Below are 23,020 nucleotides of genomic sequence, written 5' to 3' on the forward strand. Positions count from 1 at the left end.
GTAACATATACCATGATTTGTTTGTTTTTGTTTTTTTATGAAAGGACTGCTACTGACTTCTGTACTGTTTTTGTTTTGCAACTGTACTTACATAATTCAAACATTATCTGCACATTCTCAGGCCTACTTTAATTTATTTTATTAAAGAAGGAAAGAAATTCAAGTTAAATGGAAAAAACAAATTTAATTATATATTATTTATAAAAGGATGTTTTTTCAAGTTGTCATTTTTCTTTCTTTTTTGTGCTGTAATAACCAGCATATCATGGACTTTTCATCATACCGTTATTGTAATGTGAGTTTTTGGTATTGCTCCATGCCTACATTTTAAGTTTTGTCTCGGAGTTTGTATGATTCAAATTTTTTTAAAATAATTTTCATTCACTTTTACTGCAAATGTATATAAATTCCAAATAACGTCTACAAATAATCAATACATATTGGTAGAGGCCTAGGTTTCATCCTAGCCGTTTTATGTGAGCCCCCTCAGTTGGATTTCAAAAAGACATAAAGCGAGGCCAATGTTTCATCATTTCAAAGCAAGACTTTAACATTTGTCTGTGTGATATGTATAAAATTAAGCTATATTCAGCAGCCAGTTAGTTTAGCTAAGCCTAAAATCTGAAAACAGGGAGAAGAAGCTAGCTGGCTCTGTCTGAAGGTAACAAAATCCCTGTTCTAGTAGCTCTAAAGCTCACTAATTAACTTAATCCATGCAAAAAATGTAAGTGTATAAACAACAAGTCATTGTTTTACATGGGGTTATGTGCCGGATTTCTTGGCCGCCAACAGTCACTGTGAGGTTGCCAGGAGATCAGCAGAGACTCAGACCCAGTTTTCAGTCATTAAGCTAAGTCGTCAGGCTAAAAACTGGCTGCTGACTCTTACTTAAAAAGACGAATGAGTTGTATCGAACTTCTCTACTAACTATCAGCTAGAAAGCAAATAAGCGTTGCCAAAATGTTGTAGTATTCCTTTAAGGCATAGTTTCTTCCATCACTGCTCCACACACCTTTTCTCTCACCCTTCTTCTTGACTCTCCAGCCTCTCTTCTCATACAAGGCGTTTCAAAGCAACAGAGCACTGTTCACTCAATATTTCATGCTGTAGTCGCACAGCCGCACTCTCCTCTGCATGCTGAGTTAAAACCAAGTCAAACGCACCAAATAATGCCGCTGTAGATATCGTATCACAGGCGCTCTCAAATTTTTTTCAACAATATACCCTCGTGACCAGCGCAGACATTTTTTGTAGAAAAAAAAGGCCTATATAAGAGATAAAATACAGCACTAGCCCGTCACTACAGCGCTTGTTTTTGACAGACGAAAATAACGTATGCAGTTCAGCCCACTTATCACAATAGATGGGAGGGATTAGACAAAAGGATTAAAGTTTTATTTATTTATATATTTTATATGTATTTATGTGTGAATTATTCAAAAGTGGAGTCAGTTTCTATTAAATATATATTTTCCATTAGAAAATTTATTTAAAAATAATATATCGGTGATAACAACTTCATGGTTTTTAGAAGTTTGTTTGGACATGAACCTTCTGCCCCTCCTGAGATCTGTGCCCAAGGCTGTCGCACATTGAAATCGTGTTTGCATGTGTTGTACTTTCACATGCAGTTGCCTCTTCTGGTTTGGACATGTTGTGTGTTCCTGTACAGAAAGTTGTGCAGCGTGTGTGTGCAGGTACATGAAACAAAACAGTGAAGCTTATTTGGTTAATGAGCAAAGCACATTATTGTACAACAAAAGTCAATCATAAGTTATGAGTCTTCTATATGACTTTCACACCTGTTTCTCTGGTAGTCAGCACAAATATACATAATGAATGGCTTCATCATTTATGCATGCTAAGCAATAATGTATGGCTACCAATCTTTAGGAATTCAAAGAGCATGTTTTCTAATTGTCTCATGCACTAGTTCACTGTCATTAAATAAAACATGATTTCTGACAGTCCTGAGAGTTAAGACACAAGAGAAAAGCAGTGTGAGTTCAAATCAAGCTTAAAGCATGTGATCCCACGCTACCACTTACCCAACTTTCCTCTCATTCATTAATCAGCAGTACAGTAAAATTATATGTCAAAACCTTCTCATTATATATAATCTTTGTCTTATTTATGTCAGATTGGATCTTTTGATCGCTGCTCTTTGACTACAAAGTGCCCCTTGGACGAGTTGTCTTTTTTAAGAGTAACATGCTTTTGAAAGGCCTCAGGCAATATTCATATTAATAGCTTTTTAATTGTTATTGATTAACAAAGTGGTTCATTCAAAGAGAACTAATCCACAAAAGAGCTGAATCAGTGTGTCAAGCTTGTCGTTACTGAGAGTGAAGGATAAGGAAAACATCAGCTGCAGATACAGACTCCACTGTAGATATTTTTTCACTTTGCAACACTGAATGCAGAGAATGTTTCTTCCTCCAAACTGCTGCCTAAAACAATAAAAAAGGACAAATATTAGGTTTGAAAAATCGCAGGTTATTTGCTGCTCTAATTTTTAAATTAGGTGTGAAATGAACTGTGGGGGCAATTTCTAACACTCGAAAAACTGAGGACTATTACCAAAACAACAGCTCTGGGGATTTACTGTGTGTTGATATTTGATTTTTGGGCTTAAACGCGCACACACACACGCGCACACACACACACACACACACAGCAAAACAAACAGAGATTGGACAGGCTGCTTAAGTAAGCTTTCAGGATGTGGCAGGGAGTAGAAATAATGCCAGCAATCAAACAAGCTAAAAAGTGCGTCAGTGATAAATGTTATCATCACAATTTGTTTAAAAACAGCTTGTTTAGTCCACAAGCTTTATTTCAAATTATTATCGCAACATCTAGAGCTCATCACATTTCTCTTCATTTAATTAATACACTTTGTAAAGTTATAATTCAATAACGGAAAATAACCTCACTCATTATCTATTATACATTCAACAGAAATGGATATAACCATAAATATTCATGAAAAATCAGCTTTCCCCAGAATATGAATTGAAATGTGACGACCTTATGACTGACCTTTCATGCCACTCACCTTTCACCTCTAAACTCTGACCCACAGAGAGCTCTAAGAAGTGCTGCTGGCGATGACGGGGTTGGGTGCGACAGTGTTAATGGTCCTGCGGGCCGTTAAAGGGCCACGGGCCACACAGGGGGAACAGCAGGGACCAAGAGGGTTGTCGAGCGTCACATTGAAGGTGCCCTTCATTACTGTGTTCATGATACCTGGACTCAACTGCAGAGACACAGAAACAGAACAGAGACGACGGATGATGAGGGAGGTAAAATAAAAGCAATACAGTGTGTTTGCATGAAATATATGAGTAGAAACACCAATGGGGGTAAATATACATACAAACACAGATTGTCTTACAATTGACACAAAATAAAGTTGTCTTTTAGTATTTATTACATGCAGATATGTAAGTGGCTGATTAAAATATGTACATATGAAAAGAAAAATAGACATTTACAATTGCAAAAATGTGTACGCAGACTTTGTTGTTGAACTAGACATATTCTATGACGAGGAAGACATACAAATATAGAATTAAACAAACAAACAAATGAACTGCTACATAAATAGATGAATGGAAGCCAATATGATAACGTGAGAAGTGATTGATGGTTGTACTTTGACTTTAAAACAGAAGTGATCAACAGTTCTTTGCGTTTGCCACCAATCACCTGTTTTTTACTGCATTTAACAGTCTAATATAACTTCACATAAACTGTATCCTTTGACAGTGTATGAGCCTGCTTACTAAAACCAACAGCCTCATGTGAAACAGCTTTACAGCGTCTTCCAAGAAGGGGACAAGCAACAAAAACAGAGTCACATGTCCCACACACCCTCCAATCTTTTTGTCCTGATCTCTCACTAGGGCAAGTCAAATAATCGTTTTTTGCATCATTATACAGAGTAATGCAACAGCGAGACAGGTTGTAAACTTTACACACCAGGTCTCAAAACCACCACAAGGCACAGTAACTGTGATGGAGGCTGAGAAGGGTGGTAGAGACAGAGGACATCATGACGACAGACACTGGCAGTTTTACAGGTAAAACATCCTCTGGGAAAAAAGGGAACTAATGGTCAAATCTTATTGAACGGTATCAAACAGCCGCTTCGACTGACAAGATTCTGTGTCAGGTACAGCCGTCTCTCTCACAATAGGTGGTCCATAGAAACATCTGGTCCTCTTTCAGTGTTTCTGAGCTGTGGATCCATGCTGATACACTGCAGGCTTGTTTCAGATATTTAACTTCCTCCACCTTCCTCCACCTAATCTCTTGTGTGTCAAGCTGCTGGTGGTTACTCAGAAGAGTTACCAAAATAAGCATCCTTGCAAAAACTTTTTGAAAAGCTTGACCTGAGTGCCCTCACTGAACTGAGGAGTTATCTAAGTGTAGTGTGAACCATACCATTTTTTACTAAGATATATTACTGTCAGTCTTCTCCTTTCTCTATCCTGTTCAACTTTTGGTTCTGCTGGACATTTGTAGTGAAAGCAGAGGGCACTGAACTGTGCCAACTCAGAGAGAAAATGATAATTATTGTTTACTGTTTATTCATGACAACCTTAAAATTGAGATGAAATGGTTAGGGCAATACTTAATTGTGTGCGGTGTGCAAGCAAGGGAGAGTAAGCCACTGAGTGACAACAAGCAATGAGTGAGTGACGCTCATAATAGAGCAAAAACTTGAACTTAACAGTAAGTCATCAATGTGGCAGTAAATGTACAGTTACAGTGTGTCTGTTAATAAACACTGTAGCTTCTCAAGACCAAGTAAAAGTAAAGCACTGACTGACCATCTTTGTGTTTTTGTATTGTTGTATTGTGTCACCGTATGTTTGTTTTGAGTGCACACCAAGACAAATTCCAATCAATGTTTCACTGAGATGATCAGAAATGATTGAATCTTGAATCTTTACTGCAGAATGAGTGAAGCTACATTTACTTTTTTTTGCTATTACTACCTAGTACTACCTTTATTAAGATTAGAATGCAGAACTTTTAGTTGTAGTAGAGTATTTTCAATGTGGGGTATTAGTACTTTTGCTTAAGTAATGGACTTGAATTATAGATCATAGATGTATTATTGTATGGGTCTATGTCACACACCCACTGCACTGCACTGAGGGCTTGTGGGTAACCTATGTGATGGATGTCTAGAAGGGTTTGAGGTGAAAATATGGCTAGTTAGTTGTTACAAGTCTGGCTAAAGACAACTGAAATAGCCTAAAACCAGAGATTTTTTTTTAGGGCTGAAAGCTGTGAGTACAGTTACAAATCCAAGCAGATGATTGATCGCATTTTCTCACAATTACTTACAGCTGCTAACTAGTTCAGTTAGCTTTTCATGGACCAGCACTGATGTGAAGAGTACAAGAAGATGCTGTATTAATGTTACATAAACAGACTTTTTATTTCATTTTTGCGGCAGTAAACACATCACAAAGCCTTTTAGTAACTAATACACTGCAATCTGAGCTGATCTACACACTTTATGGCTGATTGAAATTAGATAACAACACCTCAGCAGCGGCCAGTGGAAACAATGAAAATTTGAATATGACAATATGGTCATCTGCTATATCACACATTAATTAATTCTCGAATATAACAAATATAATCAATATATCGCCAAGTCCTAATCCGTCAATGTTCAAATCAAATTCCACCCAACATTATGCTGCCCGCCTATACTGTTTCACTCAGAAATGCATCACGATACAGAAGCTAGATACTATTTCATTTGCACTTTAACTTGAAATATAATTCACACCCAAAAATCAACACGTACGTGTAGAGAATTAAACTACAATAATCACCCACAGCACAACACGTGAACAATGGGGCTCAATTCTTTGCGCGCTGCGTCAAGACAAAGAGATGATTGTGGTTGGCTTCACACCACCAGCTGTAACTGTCTACTGTCTGAGGGGAACATGAGAAAAAGCCAACAGGACCAAAAAAAATCCTACATGCACTTCAAAGTCTGACCTTAAAATCACCTCACAAAAAGTGTCAAAAACAAAAGACAATCTCTTTCTCTCTCACACACACACACACAGAGCCAAAGATGCAGACAAACATGCATACGTATGTTGTATGTACAGCAACTTGACCCCCCACCCTCTTATGTTATCAAAGCTCTCTCTCTCCCGCTCTTCCCCCTCCTCCCCCTATCATCACGCATCTCAAACACACACACACACACACACACACACACACACATCAGTATGCCAAAGGTGCCTCAGTAGGATTTAGGCACATCGGCGGGGCTGCTCAGATCTCAGTATTGATCCTAATGGGAAAAGGGTTGTGGGTTCAACTCCAGGTCACCCTCAGGGTTGCCCGGGAGGTCGGGGAGATTGGGAAGAGCCCTTGGAAGTGACGGCATCACCAGCATGGCAATGATCGGGGAGATTATGGGATGTTTCACTAGGTCAAAGAAGGGGAGAAGGTAAAGGGGATGTATGCAGGGAGTAGGTGATGGCGTTGTTCAGTACGTATGCAGATGCGTTCAAATGTGCACACAAGCACAGGGGAAGAGTGCTGGATGCAAAGTGTTTCCCACAACACACACACAGTACATGACAGATACAACAGAATATTCATCCTATTAATTCATATGCATATGCCAGCAGAATCAAGAAGGCTAATCCTCTGTGTATGTGCTGAAAAGTGAGCATTTACCACTCACAAAGAGATGCCTTTATGTTGCTACACATGCACATATCACTGCTCATATCTCATACCTATTACATTAGAATGATTCATAAGAGTGTTATCTTATCTGCCACCTATATGGTAAGGTTTCGTTTAGTTTAGGCTACTTGGCTCCTTGGCTGGGAAAAGATTGTGCTCATGATTAGAAATAGAAGATGTTCTGCATCTTATTTTGGGATGAACCAACATTAGCTTAACAAGTGCATTGTGGTTGTGTAAAACAACAACTGCAGGCAAAGTAGGTGGAGAAATCTGTTTTCTACTTATTTTTACTCAAGTTGTGGTCAACTTGAGTAAAATATTACCTTCACTTCATCTAATTCACTGTCTTCACCACGGCCTCTTTGCTCTGCTGTCCACTTTGTGTGTGTGTGTGTGTGTGTGTGTGTGTGTGTGTGTGTGTTCGTGTAGGAGCTAAGCCCTGCCCTCAGTCAAGCACACCAAGGAAAGGAAGAAAAACAAGTGCTACCATAATAGAATAGAATAGAATAAACTTTATTGTCCCTAAGGGGAAGTTTGTCTTGGGCGCAGTGCTACAGCCACTGCTTCACATAAAACACATCACAGAAGTGGTCAACACATTACAAGACAGCAGACAGCTATTTTCTGGTGCACACCACTACTAAAACATGTTACGTGCATGCACATAGATGGAGGTGCATGGCAGCGTGACCAATTTCAGGGTTACTGCAAAAAACATTTGACTACTACAGACAGTTTCAAAATCACAAAATCAGCAGGGGGGACACAGGCAACATTTGCTTTTACATGGGAGGACTTTACATAAAGTATCACAGGCTTGTAGAAACAGCTGTTTTGTTGTTTGCATCTCTCTCTCACGTACACTCTCTCCTCAATGACTGTCCCTTTATTTCCCTGTCACTTACCTTCTGTCTGAGGATTGTTATAATGTGGTGGAAATGGGTTTTATTTACAACCAAGAAAAGAAAGCAGGAACCAAACTAGGTGACATGTTGTCTGTCTGTCTGTCTGTCTATCAATCTTCTCTACTCCATGTCAGAACCATGGACAGCGCAACTGCCTCGGTGGCACACACAACAGCATTTTGTTACTTAGTGAAGACAAATGTAATTAAATGCAGTTATAATGTTGTGATTGAATAAACATTCATTGTATGAAGCATCATAGAACATAAAAAGTAATATGATTATATAACTGTACATTTGACATTGACCACACAACTGGCAAAAGGGTTAAGTGATAAAGTTTATATGCCAGCAAATCTTGGTAGAGAACTCTTAGGATAGTTTTTTTTTTCTTTTCAATTAGTTGCTGCCAAATATCTGCAAATGTGCAAAAATACCATTTTAAACTGAAGCCATTGATATACAAAAAAGCTGTGCAACATTTGAATGTTGAATTCAAATGTAAAATGTATTAAAACATTAAAAGACAAGTGTTGCTTGTAGGTGGAAGATGGGATGTAAACTGAGTCTCATCAAGTAAAAGGCAACATAAAGTATATTTGCCTGTATATAAGTAAAACTATATGAAAATGATACATACTATTAAATAGTAAAACCTGTTCTGAATGCATAAATTGACATCAAAATATATTGCCAATGTTATTAGGTAGCTGATTACAGTAAACAATGTCTGAAAGTCATCTTCTCAGCACAAAGATTATTGAGGAAAACTTTAAAATATGAAAATATTAGGAAATATACAACATTAAATAACTTTTGCAAACAAACACAGAAAGTTTGTGCAGAGTGGGTGTGACAAGTTGAAACGCAGCAATGGGGGGACATTTTTGCATTTTAAATCATAAGGAATATTACCTCACTGCCGCCATCAGAAAAAAAAGAGAATATGATGAGATGGTATCAGGTGGCAGTGCTTCCCACGTAGAAGCTTTAAAAGTAGAAGTTTAAAAACTCTCGCATGGAGGGAGCACACATAGAGACATAAAAAGCACATCCCGAGGAAGGTTTGGTGAAATGTCAGCTGTGTTTAGGACACCTCCTGTTCTGACTCATAATGAATATCAAATAAACCCGAGCTTCTTCGTTTTGGGTGGGCTCTCTATGTGCTTTGGCATATATATCAGCAAAGATCACAGTATTTGTTTCTGCTTGACATCTGCTCCCTGTATCATTTTATATTCCAGTGTTCCAGCCACACTCCACTCTCTGTTAAATTAAGCTCAACCAATCAGAGCAGTGTCGTGCGTGAGGAAGGTAATCAAGCCTACTCTCCAGAAGTAGGTACAGAACATGGTGCATTTAATGGAAACACTTAATGAGCCCTCACTGTGACCTAATGTCGCTCAAGTAGATAACTTTGTGACATTACTGGCACATGTATGGATGGACGCACATACGCACACACTGATGCTTAAATGGCTATAATTCCATTACGCGGCCGTCTGCTTCAGACTGCAGGCCCTCAGAACACATTTTCAGCTGTTGAATTTAACTACCCTCTTCAGCTGCTCCATTTGCTCCTGTCTATCTCTCCGCTTCTCTTCCTCCACCACCTTTTCGCTGCTGTCTCACCTCCGTCCCCGTCTCTCCTTCCTCTCTAACCCCTCCCGCTCGAACTCTCTCTCATCGCTATCATCCCACTCTCTCTGCCTGCTTGTCTTCAGCGCTCTCTTATCTCTCTCCCTCTCTGCACCACTTCACACCATCTTTAACTCTGTATGGCCTGTGGTGTCGTATGGATTCACAGTCACACAGCTAATTACTGAGACGCGAGCTTAGACATGCATTCGGCTGACAGAAAAAAGAACTTTACCTCCTGAAGCTAAATTGAGCCATGAGATGTCTCACTCACAAAATGCATGGCGTCAATCTCTATAACACATGAATCACAATATGTTTCTTTGTTAGTGTGTATAGGGTCTTCATAAATATGTAAAAAGTCCAAATTAAGTCACAGAAAGGTCGGGAAAAAAAAAACAGCAAAACCGTCTGTAGTGCTTCTAGTGGCAGGTGTCACCTTAGTGCGCAATACACTTGAGAGTGAGATGAGTTGAAACACCAGTGAGCATGTTTAAATGTTGTAGGTTGTTGACATCCTTAAAAAAGACTGAAAATGTCACAGCATAACATTAAAATGTGCAGTGTTTGTGTGAAGTGTATGTGCATTTGTGTTTAGAGGAGCACGCTACCAATTTTACCCATCAAGTTCAGGTTACTCATGATAGTGATTACCACAGTAAACTGGTAACACTGGACAGGTAGCATGTCTATCAAAGGGTTGACACGTTGAAAAATACAACCACCACTCACACCTATGAACAATTCACCTAGCTTGCATGCGTCTGGACTACAGGAGAAAACTGGAGATAAAGCCTGACCAAAGACCAAGGACACACAAAGTGAACCTGGCCAAGCAGGACATATTCATGGTTCTAGGCCTCAGGAGAAAATTAACTCTTGTTGTCTGATTAGATGAGAAAATTTAGTGTGTCTTTATCAATTTTTTCACGTTGAAAACAGTTTCATTTTCATTGTCCCACTGCCCATGAATCTGTGGGTTGTGTCTGTTCAGATGTCTTCCTGACTAGTCAAGCTATAATCTCAAAGACACTGCACAGTGGAATAACAAGCGATTCTTTTGTTTCTGACAACAATGTTCCTCCAGCCACCTGAGAATAGCTAGTGTTCCTGTTCTATAACATTTATTGCTGCCACTGCTTCAGAATTTTATGAAATTACACAATTACACGAGCTGTTTGTTCGGCCGAACTCAAAGCTAGCTCGTCAGCAGCTGTGAGTCATTGTGATTTTTTGGCCACATCTGCTTAAATCTCAAGAGAAAACACAATCACTCATTGGCAGCTCCAAAATGTATTTGGGAGACCTCCGGTTTTAGGCTACTTCATTTAGGCTGCTGTGAAGACTACAAGAATATGCCGTAGTAAGTAAACCTTACCAAAGTCAAAGTATTTAATATAATTGCCCAAATCCTGTCAATTTTTATCATTTTTCTAAAGGCCAACATATTTTTCTGTTACTTGCCCGAAGGACAAGTGGCTGAAAAAGCATAATGTCAGGCTCTGCTCGTCTGATTATTGCTGGTACTGAAAATCTAATCATGTTACTATACTGCTACATAGTAAACCAAAGCTAACCATTTTTACTCTGAGCCAATTATCTCCTACATTAACTCTCCTCTCTGGTTTCATTAAAGTGGCTGCACACAAACACTTGACGAGCCAAAATGGAGGATTTTGATTTAACTTTTAATTTAATACCTTAGTTGAGTAATGTATTTATTTATTTATTTTTACTGTTAGAGAGGAGAGGAGTGGAGAGAAGAGGAGAGGACAGGACAGGAGGATCACATGGGATACTTTAACAGTTTTACGAGCTCCTTTCAGTGGAAAAATTCCTGCAGCTACAGTTTCCCCGTATAACAGAGAGAAATGGAGCAGAGAGATGTAGTGAGAGGTAGGGAGGGAAGGGAAGAGCAGATAAAGAGAGGAAAAACACAGCATATGGTGATGAGAGAACATCCACAAGCATGTATCTGCATAGGAAGATAGAAAAAATTATGCACTGTATTCTGCCTACGTTAGTTACTGAGGTTTAGTATGTACACACTGGCAAACTCACACACCGGGACATAGAAAGACTAAACATGTATCCCACACATAGCATTTTGCACTCAAACACATAATTCTTAGTCTTGACAGCACAATCTTAATGAATGAAGACAACACACTGGATGACAGGTAGACTGTGATTATAGCAGCACTGATTGGTAACCTCCAAAATCCAGTGAGAACACAATTTCTCTCACGTTCATATCCCGTAACAGAGATGGACGTCCAAAAACAGTTAAATGATTATATCTGCATAGAAAAGAAGAAGGAAAAATGCTGAATTCAGCTGAGATGCTGGATGGAAAAATGTAGGCATTAAGGATTGTAAGCTGTGCAAAAGAGAAAGCAAGAGAAGACCGAATGTCATAAGAAAAACTGAGGTGAATATCAGGTGAGCTGTGGCTCCATACTGAAACTTGATGAAGTTGAACAGAGGATAGCATTCAGTCAGGCTGAGCAGTGAAATGGTGTTAGCATCAGCTGCTTTGTTCACGCTTCACAGTCACTGCCTTATTCAGCTGACAAGTAATGTCCAGCGATTCAAGCAAGAAAAACCTGTACCAACATGGTCATCCATCAAACAGTTTGCCTTCCTAATTTATAATGCAATTTGCATAGAATAGGAGGAAAAGTGCTAAATTTAGACGAGAGACAATGACAACACAGACTGTGGATTTTGCAGAGAGAGCTGGAACCAGATCAACTTTGTATGTGGTAAAGGTAAAGGTCCAGTGTGCTGTGGCTCTGTACTGCAACCTCATGAGGTGGAATGGAGCACAGTGTTCAGGCAGCACTTAAGATGTGTTTACATCATCTGATTAGAATTCAAGCAGGTGTACAGTATAGCCATTATAGCCTGACATCTCTCAACATTACTGTGCTGATACACTCATGCCCTAACTGCCCTCTGCCACCCCATCATCTTCCTTATGTGGTAAGATTTTTGACATCTTTTTAAATACCGATTTGACAAAAGTAATATTTGTGTCATTATTATAGGGATTTTCCTAGTGACTAATTTCTCTGCTGATTAAACATAAAATTTAATTTAGACTAGTTGACTAGTTTAAAAATAAGAAGACAGTAAAAACTGATCACAATTTATTAATCAATATTTAAAACAATGTCCAAAAATATTTTGTTGGTATTTAAGAGCCATCTGAAACCATCATTTTTTGACTTTTGTCTTCAACAAAGTTGAGTAGAAACATATCTTGTGAAGTCATTCCTGTGATAATCTGTTATCTTTTCAGATTTTCTTCATACCACCTCATTTTCATTTTCTAGATCAAAAAACTGCCAAACTATGTTGGTTTTACGTGAACTTCTGCCCTGGTTAGTGGCAGGCAGATGTGTAACATCTTAGATGCAACAGTTAACAGCTGTTGTGAATTAATAAAATATTAACAATTAGTTTTAAGTATTTTTGGTTCCAACTAGCTACAGTAGGGCAGCAACATTTAATCATTCAGTCGACCAGTTATGCACATGCCCAGCTTTTTAAGTCTAGTTTTGTTCACCAAGTAGAATCCTTGTTGCTCGGATTCTTTGTGAACTCCCTTAAAAACAGCTGATCCTTTTTTGGACAAATCTGACTGTGAAACCATTTTCTGTACAAGGTCAATTCCTCAACATGTCTTGTACAATGTTACTACCTCTTTCTTGCCACATTTTACTACTGTTTCTTCCACTACATCATTTTAGCAGTCTCACATCCACTTGTAAAAGTAAAAAAATGTTGATTGTTTGAAACAATCTTAATAGAAATGAAATAGATCAGAAGAAAATCCTTCATCATGGTATGATGGTATGATTTTATCTGTTGACTGTCAACAACAACTGACCACAGTTGTGATGCTCAAACCATTTGTAATCTAAATTCAACCTTTTGCCAAATGTCCAAAAGAAATGTGGCAGAACAGGATGACAGGAACATAACGGCAGAAACAGGCAAAGCAGTGAGAGAGGAGACAGAGAGAGTGAACTGCAGAGGAGAAGAGAGGGAAAGACGCGAGGAGATAAATCCACACAGAGACAGCAGACAGACTGGGAGAGGAGACAGGCAGACAGAGAGAAAGAGAAGAAAGAGCCCTGTGATAACATTACACCCATGGACATGAACATGATGATGAACTGTGTAGCGAGGTTTAAATCAAACCCAGTGGTTTTGTCTTTGATGTTCACCACTCAAAGTCAGCGGGGACTGGAAGCAACATTAGCTCTTTCAATCATCTCTCTCTCTCTCTTTCTCTCTCTCTCTCTCTCTCCCACACACACACACACACACACACACACACGCAAAAACACGCTCACACACATGTATGTACGTTCACCAGCAGCTGTAACCCAAAGATGTCATTCCTACTAAAACACACTGAAATGGAGCAGAGAGAGATTAGGTTCTGGTTAGGTTTCATTACAACTGTATTATGCTTCAGCCATAAAGTGCATTTGTCTCTGTCAGTAGTCTGAGGTGGCTGCATTAAACAACATTACACTTCATGAAAATGCACTCACTTTTCCCACTTTAATTTAACCAGGCAGGTCAATTAAAAGTAATTCTCTCACAAAGTGAAAAGCTGCCTTGAGCAGGAAACCGCCTCATTCAGCCTTGTGTTGCATCAATGGAGATAATTCAAAACCACAGAAACTTACTGAAACTTGGACTTTTTTACTGCAATAAAAAAATCAATTTCTCCGGCACAGCTCAAGGTCACAGACAGAAATCTGATAGATTCGCTGTGGATCACAACATCAGATATTGTGAGACAGATATTTGTGGCCTCTCTGCATACACCAGGCGCACAAAGTGTCCAGAGCCAGACCAAGATATCGGTCAACCAATATGTCCGATACAGCCGATATCGGTCTATCACAGCTATATCGTCTGATATGAAAAGTTGTTTTTGACAGAACACATTGTTGATTATTTTTTCATGTTATTTTTTTAGTTTTATAGTCAGTATTTTATTGCAGGTCTATAAATGATCTTTTTTCTTAATTAATTAACATTTATTCATATATGTATGTATTTGTGTTTTTTTAATATATAGTTATTTATCATTTACAGTGAGGGAGTTTACATTTGAGGGGGGTTTGATTTTTACTGTTCAATTATGCTGCAAAAATATATTTTAAGGATCAAACTCTTGGTTAATAAACATTGTAATGGGCCTTTTAACATGTTTTTGAATTGCTTCAAGTTGTGAATTCTTGTCTGGGATGAGTGTTTTCTGGCACAGAGCAAATTGAGAAATAAAAAAAATTAAAGCAATCCTTAAAGCAATAGTTCACCCAAAAATGAAACACAAAAAAAAAACAAAACACAAAATGTCTCCATACTGCTCGTGTGGTGTAATCCAAGTGTCCATAAGCCGTGACATTAAAATTTGACCCAAAAAGATGCCATTTACATCATGTTTTTAGCCTAAATGTCAACTGTAGCCTTTCAGACCTGATCCGCATCCACAGCTGACTTTGCAAACTTTGAACAAAGAAGAAAATGTCCGAGGACTTCGATATAGAAGAGGAACATAATTTCTTTCTGCTGCAGCTGCGCCGCTTGGGCGAGAGCCCGTGCACCTGCTGTGTATCTATATTAATTTTTTGTAAAGCACATTTTAGGGATCATTTCGATATCAGCAGATATATCGATATTGATTTGTTTAGTTTTCAGTTAGTTTTCAGAGTGGGTTTTCTTAGCTTAGTTTTTAATAGTTGTAGTATTACTTTTAGTTTTTCTTTATCAGAATATTAGAGGTATTTGTCAGGGGCAAAATTTAAGAGGTTGAGAGTAGGTATTACAATAGAGACACAAAACCTTGTGATTGCAATTGACAATCTCAAAAAAACATATGCACCAAACCCTCCTCATATCTCTTGTAAATACACAATACAATTTCAGTTAGTTTTGTCCGTAGTCTAGTTTCAGTTGTTTAAAATGTTTTTTCAAACCTAGTTTAGTTTTTAGTTCAGTTTAGTTTACTGTAATAATCTTGGAATAGAGCAGTGGTTCTCAAACTTGTTCTGGCATGCCCCCTTCAAAAGCCAAACAAAATTCACACCCCACAATTTTTTATCAGTCATTACCAGTGATAGGGGAGGCAGCCAATAAAAAAGGATCCAAGCTGAATTTTAGTGAGATAAAAGTCAGCATGATAGCATCATCTTGTTTATTTTCCACATTAATCATACTCATTTAGTTTGGTTTCCCTCCATATTTTTCCTCTGGACCTCCATACCCCACAGCAGTGGCCCCACAGTTTGAGAACCGCTGGTATGAGATCAGAATCCAAGGACACACACATCTGTATGTACACTAATGTCAGTGCACTATTACTCAATGTGAGCTGCTCAAGGAGTTATATAGAATGGGAGTGTGTTAGGAAGTAAGGATGTTTCACGAGAAACAAACTTAACAGCATGTTTACCTGATAAGCACCAGGTCCAGGGTTGGTGTTCATGGAACCTTTGAATCGATCTTCTCTTGAGCAGATCAGAGCCATTTGAGGGGAGTATTTCATGCTGATGTTGTACTGGCCAGGGCCTGATGAACACACACACACACACACACACACACACACACACACACACACACACACACACACACACACACACACACACATAATTCATCATAAATACATCTTTTCTCTGCTCACAAACATGCAAATTGATGCCAGCAAGATACTTTAAGAATCCATGTACTTTCTGGCATGACATTTGGTATGTGCAGATGTTTGAGCATCACATCCTACAAAGTATATTTTTCAAAATATTACTTCTTAAAATCCTCTCAGCATCCAGATAATGCAGGTTAACTGGTAAAATTGCCTGTAGGAGTGAATGTGAGTGTGAAAGGTCCATGTATTTGTGTCAGCGGCCCGAGCCTCCTGTAACCTGCTGAAGGATAAGCTGGTATATCTAATGGCTGAATGTATACTACAAATTTGTATTTTCTCTAATATAGAATTTCCACCACAGCTATTTATTCATTTGTTACATTTTGGGGGGTTAAGGTAGGTTAAATCACTCTGGTTTAAGCTGAAATCTGTAACTTTCTGCACATTCTGCCCTCAGCAATGCTTAGAAGTCTATAGCAAAGCTGCTGTGAAAGATAATGTGGCTGTGCTGTTTATTTAAATCAACATTAATAAATCATTTTGCTCAAGGTAAACAGAAGGTTTTAATTATGTTTTTGTCTCTTATATGAAGCTGCCCTGGCTTTTCTGCTCCTTTTCATACATACTGGACAGCAAAAGTCAGTATGTGTTGTATAGTATGAATCTGTTCTGAGTCACCAGGGTCTGCTAGCTTTTTTTCTAGCAACTGTCTGCACTATGATCAAAGCTCAGGCTACCAGAGTACTGAACCACCCTGCTGTCCGACACCAAGGCGTGGAATACAGACGGTCCTGTATAAGACCAAAACTCTGCAGGGATTAACAGTTCTTTTTTACTGTGAAGTTCCTTCAGAAAAAAGTGTCCATGATTTGAATATACAATGAGACAAACACACAAGCAGGTATACTGAGATGCATGTACGCAGTCAAACACATATTGCTATGATTAAACACAAACAAAGAGGCACTGCCAAACTGAAAAAATGCCAGACACACACATATAGTCACCATATGGCAAATAAAAACAAGCCTCTTACAGAGTCATTTTCGTTTAAAGAAGAAACACTCACTCTGTGTTCTGAAAAATGAAAACTCAGAATGAAGCAGTTCAGCCTCAAGGGTTTATCCATTACACAACATTGTTTCCATAAACCTTTTTTAATTCAAAACTGCAACTTCCAACTGCCTTTTCAGACATTATATAGAAACAACTTTTACAATCTTTCTTGAAATGTTTTATTGGACCCCAGGGCAAAGGATCGTATTTGGTGCATTTAGAACTATGATAAAGAAAATGAGAAAAAGAGTCCATCACTGGTCGAACACCAGCTTTATGGTTAAGACAGCAGCAGGTGCTTGTTTGGCCCAACAGCTAACTGCAAACACCTTATGACTTACAAACACAGAGTGATGTTCACAGTTTTTCTTGCTTTGGCTCAGTTCTTGAACAACAATTATTCAGAACCATAAGATCAAATCCCTCTACAATCAGTTTGTTGTTCACAACAGATCTGAATTTCCCATTCATTTAAGCAAATTGCACTTGTTTGGCACGTGTGCAAAAGAGTAACAAACTGTCTACAATTTAGTCCATTCAGTTATCAAAATCTGTCAGACATACATGCTAAACTGGCAAAAGACCTGCCAGGTGACAGCAATAAACTACAAATCACGTGGATGTCATTTGTGGCAATTTTTCTGTTCACTGTACATGACTTTACATGAAAGACCAAAGGTGAACTTTCTGTTTACCATACATGCAACACATTGCTACACAAAATTTACTTTATACATACAGGTGTGCATATACTCTTTCTGTCGATTACAGGGTTATGCCGTATTGACGTTTCTCAGTAAACGTTTACCTACTGTTAAAATCTCAATGTAAAAACCTCAATTAGCTACACAATAGCACTCAACCAGACAAAACTGTAAACTTGTACACTAATATAGTAAGCAGTCAGTGTCAACAAAAAAGAAGAACAAAACAGGTTTGTATATAACAAAAATGTCCAGGCTGGACTGTGATGGTGAAAAAACAGCTAATCATTTTGACCAGTATGGCTCACACAGTGACAAAACAACCTTTCCTTTTGGTGGCATTGACCAATTTACTGACACAATAACTGGGTTTTGAAGTGCGAATAAAATGTTTTAGGTGAGTTGCTACGTTTTACAGAGCTACAATAGAGTTGTCATGTCCCATGAAACAGTTTTGACAATTCACTCACAGTTTAGGGAATGTTACAGTGAGACTGTTTAAAACTAGCCAAGACGATTGAGTAAGACTGCAAAGTTACACATAAATACATACCAAGAAAACAACATGCGTGCATCATAAACACCTTGAGCCATTGCTAATATCACAGAGTATTATATGAACAACAAACACTGTCATTTAGCAGGGACTTTGCATGCATATGTGTGTGTTTGAAAAATGTTGAATAGTTAAATGATCTCACCATTATTAGAAATGTGATCACAGGGGACCCAGCATGATGAGGAACATAATGTTCCATATACTGTAGGCCTATTCATAAATGCAAATTCAATAATGGGCAAAATGATTATATGTGTGTGTTACTATGCCGATATATCAACGTGTGTGTCCAAATGTGAGTCTGCACATGCACACGAGTGTCCACACGCTTGTGTCTGTGCATTTGCTTCAGTGTGTGTGTGTGTGTGTGTGCGTGTGTGTGTGTGTGTGTGTGTGTGTGTGTGTATGAAGAAGAAACACTATTGCAAACAGTCCAAATCTATTTATATGCAAATTGGATTTTGGTTAAACGGTTTGGGGTGCCACATGGGTTGAGTCCCTTGGTGAAATGGGGCTAGTCATAAATTATCCAAGTAAGTCATGAATCTATCAATTTTGAAACAACATTTTTCAATGGGAGTGTAATTGAGGTAAATATTAGGTTAGAGGCCCACAGAGATGGAGCTAATTTGACTGCATGATGGTGAAGGGGTGGAGCTGTACAGTTTCCCAGTGCTCAGCACTTAAGTAGATAGATAGATAGATAGATAGATAGATAGATAGATAGATAGATAGATAGATAGATAGATAGATAGATAGATAGATAGATAGATAGATAGATAGATAGATACTGTTCAGTTTGTGTGTGTGTCTTTGTGATACCTGGAATACTGGGGTCACATGGTGAGAAGAAATTATCCCGCGGTGCAGCAGAGAGGAAGCAGCTCTGACGTCTCTTGGCATCTTCACTCCGGGGTTGTAAATAAGAACAGCCATTAGCCTTCTCAAATGTCTGAGTCACATTGTAACTGTTGGGTGGAGGGGAATCCTATACAGGGAGGAGAGGAGAGGAGAGGAGAGGAGAGGAGAGGAGAGGAGAGGAGAGGAGAGGAGAGGAGAGGAGAGGAGAGGAGAGGAGAGGAGACACGCTCATGGTTAGCAGGTATAATGTTCACCACATTCCTCATTCTAGTTAGCATTAGCATTCGCTGATTAGAACTACAACTGAAACTACTGAGATAAATCTTACAGACAAAGTATTGGACCCAATGAACATTTTGACAATTCAGAGGATGACCAAAGAGATTGATTTGATTGATTTGAAATAATCAGCATCAGCCAATACCTGCACACGGCAAACAAACTAGAAGAGTGCACTCTGTAGAGGGTTGCTGCTGTAACCCCTTTGTAATCACAAACATTTTGATTAGTAACTGTAATTAAATTACTTTTTTTTCGTTTTTTTTTTATAACTGTAACAGATTACAGTTACATTAATTTTGTGATATAATTGCATATAACTAGTTACTTCCCAACACCGCTACTAGGCAAGCCTTTTCTTAGCCTAGTAGTTGTTGATTGCAGCCTCTATGGGCCAAGTAAGATGGGTGAGGAGTTAGCAGTTGGTATGGGTTATTGATATTTATTAGGTTTTCAAGGTTATGCAAAATAATTGAATTACCAGAACCACAAAAGGATCTTAAGCATATAATCATAACGTCTGCAGACATGTCAGCAGACAGCCTTGTCAGTGTGGCTGCACTGTTAGCACTCCCCCTTGTGGGTTTTGGGAAGGTGGTAAAAAATTTTGATTCCAACCCTGTACCATAACTCCTGCTGCAGATGTTTACCTAAATATCCTCAGTCACTATCATCTTCTCTAAATGTTAACATGTTTCTCCATCCTAAATGACAGCAAATCTAATCTAAACCCATACCAGCTAGCTATAAATACATAATAATTATAAATTGTGTTCTGAAATCTATAGCATAACCCAATGTAAGTTTCTGGTTCATTAGATAAAGTCAGTTTAAAACAACATGATCCTGGATAAGATAGCCATGTATATTAGACTGTAATGTGCATGGAATAATGGAATGATACATGACTTTTTTCGCTTTGATATCAGAAATTTTACTAGATAAACACAAACTTTGACCTGCTGGTGGCACTAGATAAGAAGTCAGGAGATCTGGACCCCATGAATATCTGTATCACATTTCAATCAATTCAATAGCTGATGAGACATTTCAGTAAAAAAAAAAAAAAAAAAAGTAAGCTCAAAAACTTAATGATGATGAAGGAAACAGAAGGTTGAGTCATTATTCTGCCTCTAACATGTCTGTCCGTGTAACACGCCATTACACACACACGTCATGTTTCTGGTGTCCCCTTATTAGATTACACAACTGACAGGTCCACTGTATAACGGACATACACTCATTACAAACAACAAATGACCTTCTCACCCATCTGTTATCAGAGCACACTGTCAGACTTGTTACCATATTACCCACGTACACACATCCATGCATGAATATCAGTGTACAGACATACAAGGACATACAGCACGTCACATCATCTACATGCAAATGCAGGCACACACACACACACACACACACACACACAGAAATGAGTGGTTGGCTCACACCTGTCATTATGGTGCTTCTCCATAGAAAGAGGAGCAATGATAGAAACACGGGTGACATTTCCAACATATCATAGGTAATTTCAGATAAATAGCCTCCCTAATAAGGCCATTACATTCTTAGTCACTAATGAATTGCTAATAATTAGGAGCTAATTCACTGAGGCACCCTGGCTGATGTGAACATGTAATGGATCCCAGTTGTAAAATTTAGTATCTGAAAAGGGAACTGGGTGAATCATGTCACCTGGTTGAAAACTTGCACTACCACTACTGCAGAGGAGTGTGAGTTACTGGGGGGATTTGTCTTGTCGGTGGGTCTTTGAATAATTGATGGCGGAGGCTGAATATAGCTGCACGATCCATTTATCCTAAACATAGCAGAGCTGTCATTTACCTCAAACTGTCATTTCCCGACCGCTGTTTTCTCCTTCTCCTCCTAGGTAGCCGTCCATCTTTAATCATTGCTAACCCAGGCCATTTAGCTTTTCATTATAGACACAGTGGGAGGAAAGGGAGGCAAGCACAACATGTGCACGACAATACAACCTTGCACACACGCAGAGACAGTCAATTTACAGGAACACACACACACACACACACACACACAGACGGGCACAAACAAGATTCTGTGTGATGTTGAAAGCGACTGTGGCTGAAAAATAAGATGAATTGAATGATGGTGTGAGGAAAATTTCACTTTTTTACTGTATCCCATGGTTTGGTTTGGAGTGTGTCTCATGGAGGATTTGAAACACACACACACACAGAGAAACACATGCATCTGTAGGTACACATCGGTCACAGATCTATCTAGCAGTTCAAGGCAATCATCCTCCAACCTGTCCAACAGAATGTGACACACATACCTGTGGTGGGGCCCTATGGATCATAATTATAGCTGAATACGGACCAAACCACTGCTCTCAGTAGCAGTCATCACCTATTGACAGGACTCAGGCTGTCTTTAATTACACATCCTCAACATTTAGACAGCCCAATACTTATCTTCCTACACACACACACACACACACACACACAAATGCACATTTTCTTAACGATTCCATCACAATGCCCTTGACTGTCTAGAAAAATTATCTCAGAGTACATATTGCATACTAGATGCCAGATACACATTTGTGGCAGGCAGGCGGTGAAATTGAATATTGATGTGATGCTAGCACCAAGACTGATTGTCAGACCTGACAGTATTTTTTAATGAAAGCGCAGCAAGATTGTTTTTTTTTTTTTTTGATAACTTAATATTTTCCATTCACACAAAATGTTATATATAAACTTAAAGTCATAGGTCTAGTTAATAAAGACAACAGAACAATCAATGAAGCATACTGTGGGAAGAATTCAATCATGAAGTCAAGGTAAATACTAAATAAACCAACAGGTAAATACTGAATTAAGTAAAAGTGTACAATGAGAGGGAATGCAGCAGAGGTCCATCCACAGACTGTGTACAATATGTGCTGAATTTGATACTGCAACAGGCAGCGCTGCCTTACATACAAATACTGTCAAGAGGCACACTGTGCATCAACAGTGTTGACTTTAGCCTTAAATCTAAGTCACCAGTCAAAGCACAAAACATTGTTATGAATACTCAATATGACCAGGGACTAAAATTAGCACCATCCACCAGCAAAATGCTGCTGAAATGTGTAAATGGTTTGTCGATGTGCTTTACTCGCTGGCCCAAAAAACAATGGTAATCTACTGAGTTAGTTCAGAAGTAAGAGGTGTGTCTGTGTTTCTGACATTAAGAAAAAAATCATACCTTCAAACATTTCTTGATATCCTGCTATACTATGATACCTTTATAGCCTATTGCTTGTCCTGTAAAATTTCATCTGTCCAAAGAAAAAAAAAAAACTTATAAGATACCCCTGATTCATGAACAAAATGAAAATGATCTTCTCCTTGAAGGTTTACAAAAGCATAACTGGATGAATAGATTTATTTCTCCAGTTCAGATTTCATAAGACATTGTTGAAGGACTAAAACTGATAAAAAACTGATGGTTGGTGGTTGAAAAAAAATCCCTCTTGACACAAAACAATGCAGCTGCACAATCCCCACTGTTATTATAGTGGGTTTCCCTGAGTAAGAGATTTCTCCTTCAAGAGTTTATACCTGAGTGTACA

The 23,020-nt window shown here is 38.5% G+C and overlaps 1 protein-coding gene across 3 annotated transcripts in view; it reads right to left on the reverse strand.

Moving 5' to 3' along the window:
- Positions 1-3,082: 3,082 nt before the first annotated feature.
- The window catches only part of stpg2 (sperm-tail PG-rich repeat containing 2), a 68,361-nt gene continuing 48,423 nt past the window's right edge, over positions 3,083-23,020 (reverse strand). For all 3 annotated transcript variants that reach the window (XM_084729573.1, XM_084729571.1, XM_084729570.1), the window contains 3 exons: positions 19,099-19,264; positions 15,769-15,884; positions 3,083-3,259 (listed from right to left, as the gene is read on the reverse strand). In XM_084729573.1, coding sequence (XP_084585699.1) covers positions 3,092-3,259; positions 15,769-15,884; positions 19,099-19,264 — 450 coding nt within the window. In that variant the 3' untranslated portion in view covers positions 3,083-3,091. The remainder of the gene's footprint in view (positions 3,260-15,768; positions 15,885-19,098; positions 19,265-23,020) is intronic.

This window comes from Lutjanus erythropterus, chromosome 10 (genome assembly GCF_056507025.1).
Source record: "Lutjanus erythropterus isolate fLutEry1 chromosome 10, fLutEry1.hap2, whole genome shotgun sequence".
Classification (NCBI taxonomy): Eukaryota; Metazoa; Chordata; class Actinopteri; order Lutjaniformes; family Lutjanidae; genus Lutjanus; species Lutjanus erythropterus.